We start from the raw sequence: 5,126 nt of genomic DNA on the forward strand, positions 1-5,126 counted from the left end.
GTTGAGTTTGTGGTTAATTGAGTTACTTGGACTTGCAGTGAATATTTTCTCAGTTGGTTTGCGGCATGTGTTCATATCCTAAGGGGAACAATTTAGGGTTGTGTTTTTTTTTGTTTTTTTTGTTGTTTTTGTTTTTTTTGCTGCTCTTGAAACAGGAGTGTGCTGGAAATCACTGATTTAATCTTAAAGATACTTTTGTCCGACAGGATGAATTAAATCTTATTTGAAAGGGTTTACTATTGTTACAGTTTATGACAATTTAAAAGCAGCAAACACTAGAACTATGGAGTGGATTTCTGTATGTTGTAGAATACACCTTTGGTTATTGGTGAACTTAAGCCATCCTCATGTTTAACATAGCTTTATACAATTTATTATTTTCTTTAATATCTTTTCAGATTTTTATTTTTTAATGAGTCAGTAATGTACCACTATAAAAGTAATTCTGACCCAAAACGCTACTAAAGCACCGTTAGGCGAGCTCAGTAAACGTCAGTTCTTCACTGAATAAATAAACATTTGCACAAATACTGGCATGATAATAATCCTTACCATGCGCTGTATGCAGTCTGTATCGGCTCAAAACCGCTTGGTTGTATTTTTATTTTCATGTTTGAAATAGAGCAATTAAAATAAGCAACACAAGTAAAGCAGGTGAACAAAGAACAGGCGCAGCGGGTTGCCTCCAACTCCGTACCCGTCAATTTACACGCTGGAAAAGGAAGCGGGACGGAGCAGTTACAAACTTGTCTACGGTAATCCTACCCCAATTTAAGAAAAGTTTAATTTATTCAAAAGCTCCTTTGGGATAATTAAACTACTGAGTTCAGAGTTACGTATTTCATGTATTTTCCATTTGTTTTTAATTCTCCAGTACGCATCCTACAGCAGTCCAGCCCTCAAACCAGTGTTACAGTTTACATCAAGGTGCAGAATATCAGTATTAGGTAATAATGAGATTAGACCTCAGTAGTGTGCATCCTGGATTTAAAAAAAAAAAAAAAAAAAAAAAAGTTCACAAACTTCGCAAACTTTCCAATTTCTTTCTAAAATATCTCTTGTATTATTTAGTTAAATATCTGATATGCAAACAATATAATTGGGTAAAACTGTACATTATATTTACAAGGAAAAATGTTTAAAAAGTGAAAATAAACACTTGGAAAACCCCCCCCAAAAAATAAAACAAAACATAAAACGTATTCTTAAATTAACAAAAGTTGCGATGTTGTTGTGTGAAAATGTGGCCTACATTTTTACACAGACCCATCGACAACCCTGATTTCGTTAGAAATAAAATAATGATACACACCGAAAGTGAATAAATAAAGAGCAATACTGCATTTTACAGCAAAACTTCAAGTGTGTAATTTCGGCTGAAGGCCTTTTTAGGCCCCTGCTCTGCAAAGTCCACCTTCAGAACCGGCTGCAAGGAGTTAAAAAAATAAAAATAAGACATCACAGCGTTAGGGATTTTGCAGACTCTCCAGGAAATCAACAACATCTCTATGGCCGTGCTGTCTGGCTAAATCGACAGGCAGACGGTTTAACTTGTCCCTGGCCTGTGGGTCTGCGTGGTGCTGCACTAAAAGGTGCACAGTGTCCAGAAAGCCCGCCCGAGCAGCGTCGTGCAGCGGGCTTGCCCCGGTGCTTGAGTCCCCCACGTTGGAATTCGCTCCATGCTCGAGTAACAGCTGAGCCACCGACGTGCTCCCCATCATCATTACCTACACACACACAAAAAAACATGACCGGGAATCATATTAACCGATTTAACTGAATCCGATTATTTTACTCTGAAGCACAAAAACTATTTCATGTAAGCCCACCGTCACTCACTAATATAGGCGCACATTAAGCACAAGTACAGCGCCAGTTAATTATTTTTGCACTATTTGCACAGACACTTAACCCTGTGCGTTTATTTATTCATGTATTTATTATCATGCGGCTGACTTTAGTGTTGACTTTCATTTTACTTGAACCCGAGTCTTCTACACCCAACCAAAACAGGCCTGCTGTGACTGACGCGACAGGTTTTTTAAAAAGCTCCAAAGAATGTAGATAAGATGGATTATTGTAGTTGTTGTAGTGCAACAACTGAAGAGGCATTTCACTACCGATCAGCGCAACATGTGGGCCATGAATTCAAATATATATGTGTGTGTGTGTGTGTATATATATATAAAGAATGCGTAAAAATATATTATGATGCTTTATATTGTTAAAGTATTTTTGTGCCACATATATTGCAATGCAGCCTAGTTTTTTAGGCCAATCCAAAGGCAAGAAACAATATTATAGTTTCATTTCACTATTGATGCCGTTACAGCTTTTACAATAAACCAAAGGGATCCGGGATTGTTGCTTTTCCTCAATAAAAATACGCGACTTCCATAAACACAACAAAGCGCGTCACTTTCAGACCCGTCGTTTCTTTCTTTCTTAATGATTATTATTATTATTACTGACATGTATAAATCTCTAATAGCTAATAGTTGTAAAAAATAATAGAAATAATAAGGATTTATGCCTGCGTTTGCCATTTGGAAACTTTGAGTTACCCCGCCTGATGAGACCCGTGTAAGTGGGAGAAAGTGGGCTGTTACTGACGGCACTGACCTGCAGAGCTGTTCGTCCAAAACTGTTCGTCCCGTTAACTTGAGCCCCTCTCTCCAGAAGAGCCTCCACCGCTGCCGTGTTTCCCTTCGCCGCGGCTGTGGTCAGTTCATCCTGGAGAGTCATTGTCACGTCCATAAAAACCTGCTGCGATAAGCTCCGTGTCAGGCTGCTCTGACAGGTAGCCCGGTGATGCTTATACGAGGAACAAAAAACGGCACTTAAACGCAACACGGTACCCGTCGAATAGTCCCGGCTCCTCGCTGGTGTGGTCTACGGTGTGGTCTTCAACCGTCCCCGGCTCAACAGTTTTTTTGGATCCCCCGGTTGCCTGGGTCGAATCAGCAACGCCGCTCATCGCCTACCGGTGTGTGTCCGGGCTTGCCTATCGCTTGAATTGAGTGACGTCACCGTCTAGCTGTGACTGCAGAGCCGTTGCAGTGGTGCGACTGTGCGCATGCGCCTCAGAAAATTCGTTTGAAAGAACACGTCCTGCTCCCGGTGCTTAACCGGGTTTTTACTGTGAGGGGATGCTGGAAATGAGCTTTTACGGACAAATGTGACAAACCTCGACTAAACAGAATTGTTTGGGAGTTTTTCGTGATTTAATTAAAAAACGCAGCGGATTAAAGTAACTAGGTAGGCTGCATTTTTATCAAGTAGTGCTGTAGAATCCTCTTTGAGGAAGGCCTATTTATAATTTTGTCTACGAGTTAGCTAAATGTAAGTGTTCTGCTGCTTTATATTTTCACAGCATTTCAGTGTAAAAATATTGTACTTTTTACTGTTTTTACTCCAGTGCAGTTTTTAAACTTCTATTTTCTATTTAGTGACAAAGTGGGCAGGTTAATTTATTACTGCTACTATGCTGCTAGTTATATGTAAAGTTACAACATAAAGCAGTAATGACATTTTGCATAATTACTGCTTTTTCAGGGTGACCATTTATAATATGGTAATGTTAAGAAGCAAATCAATCTAGCTGGCTGTGAATATATCCAATCAATATTGTGACTTACTTTGTGCAGTTCACATTTGAGCATTAAAAACAGAATATGACTAAGCAGTCTCACCCATCTATATATTATCACTGTGCCAGAGTTTTCAGTATCACATTATCTTCATTAGGGTAGAAATCTGTGTTCAGATAACATTAAATAGATGACAATACTCCGAGAAAAGGAGACTTGAGGTTCCACAGCTCGATGGTAATTGACTAGCAGCAGTAACTGTATAATTAATGGTTTCCTTATGTCTGATATATTTGATTATCTAAGCCAAAATAGATAAAAGTAATTGTTTAAACTTTGCTTTTTTCATAATGGTAACTGGTGTCATAGTGAAACTGCAATGCTGTGTTTCTTCATTTTTAAACCAGTTTTACCACATCTGGGCTTGTTCTACCTGTCAGATGACAAAATCTTTTTCATAACCTCTTTCCCGTCATGTTCATTCACTCAACCAAGCTGCTCTGCTGTTCACTGCTCCCCACTTCCTTCTGGCGTCTAACCTCTAACCCTTTAGAAATACAAAATCTATAATCCTTTATTATGCATTCCTCAGCCACCATCTTCCCCTGGCCACTGTCCGTTGTACCTAACCATGTTTTTATAACCTCTAATCCACAGGTGTCGAACTCCAGGCCTCGAGGGCCGGTGTCCTGCAGGTTTTAGATGTGTCCTTGATCCAACACAGCTGATTTAAATGGCTAAATTGCCTCCTCAACATGTCTTGAAGTTCTCCAGAGGCTTGGTAATAAACGAATCATTTGATTCAGTTCAGGGTGAGATCTAAAACCTGCAGGACACCGGCCCTCGAGGCCTGGAGTTCGACACCCCTGCTCTAATCAGATCTGGGTACTGTGTCACACACCTCACCTGCATAATCTTAAATTTCTCCTTAAAAGGGGAGAACCTCAATGTGCAGTTGTTTCCTTAGACGACAATGCTCCTCAAGGTCAGGTTTACTTTTAATCTTGACCTTGTGATCAGCATATGAACGGCCATAATGGAGGAGACGCAAACACAGACAAACAAACAAACAACCTCTGTAAATGATGTTAATTGTTAGCGTCACCTCTCTGTAAAAAAAAAAAAAAAAAAAAATACACCACATTATTTGCTGAAATAATTCTGGGTTTAGACTTGAAATATAGTTTCTACACCTACAGCATATGTCCAGGATTTTTGAAGCCTGAACTGGGAAGGTGTGGTCTGTGTTGCTGCCTGTTGTCACGCCATTCACCATCTTATTTTGAGTTTCTTAGGAATAAAAAGTTTTGAAACTGGCTTTCGCAGCATGCCACGCATAGCAAGTCTTGTGATTTGACGTATGGTTAGTAATATGATTAGTAATAGTTTTAGGATGATGGCTAGTCAGCATACATGTGGGCAGTAAGCAGTTCCTGATTTCATTCTTTGGATGAATCGTTTTGAGCGATGCTGCATTCAGATTGAAATAAAACAACAAGACAGACTTACTTTAAGGCACTTTATTTAACGTGTGTA

The 5,126-nt window shown here is 39.4% G+C and overlaps 1 protein-coding gene across 1 annotated transcript; it reads right to left on the reverse strand.

The window, feature by feature from the left end:
• Positions 1-1,466: 1,466 nt before the first annotated feature.
• cdkn2a/b (cyclin-dependent kinase inhibitor 2A/B (p15, inhibits CDK4)) lies at positions 1,467-2,745 on the reverse strand. The gene is made up of 2 exons (XM_026171202.2): positions 2,623-2,745; positions 1,467-1,727 (listed from the first exon to the last, which is right to left on the reverse strand). The coding sequence occupies exons 1-2, from the start codon at positions 2,743-2,745 to the stop codon at positions 1,467-1,469; spliced, it is 384 nt and encodes a 127-aa protein (XP_026026987.2).
• Between the last annotated feature and the right edge of the window lie 2,381 nt (positions 2,746-5,126).

Source organism: Astatotilapia calliptera, chromosome 6 (assembly GCF_964374335.1).
Source record: "Astatotilapia calliptera chromosome 6, fAstCal68.1, whole genome shotgun sequence".
Lineage (NCBI taxonomy): Eukaryota > Metazoa > Chordata > Actinopteri > Cichliformes > Cichlidae > Astatotilapia > Astatotilapia calliptera.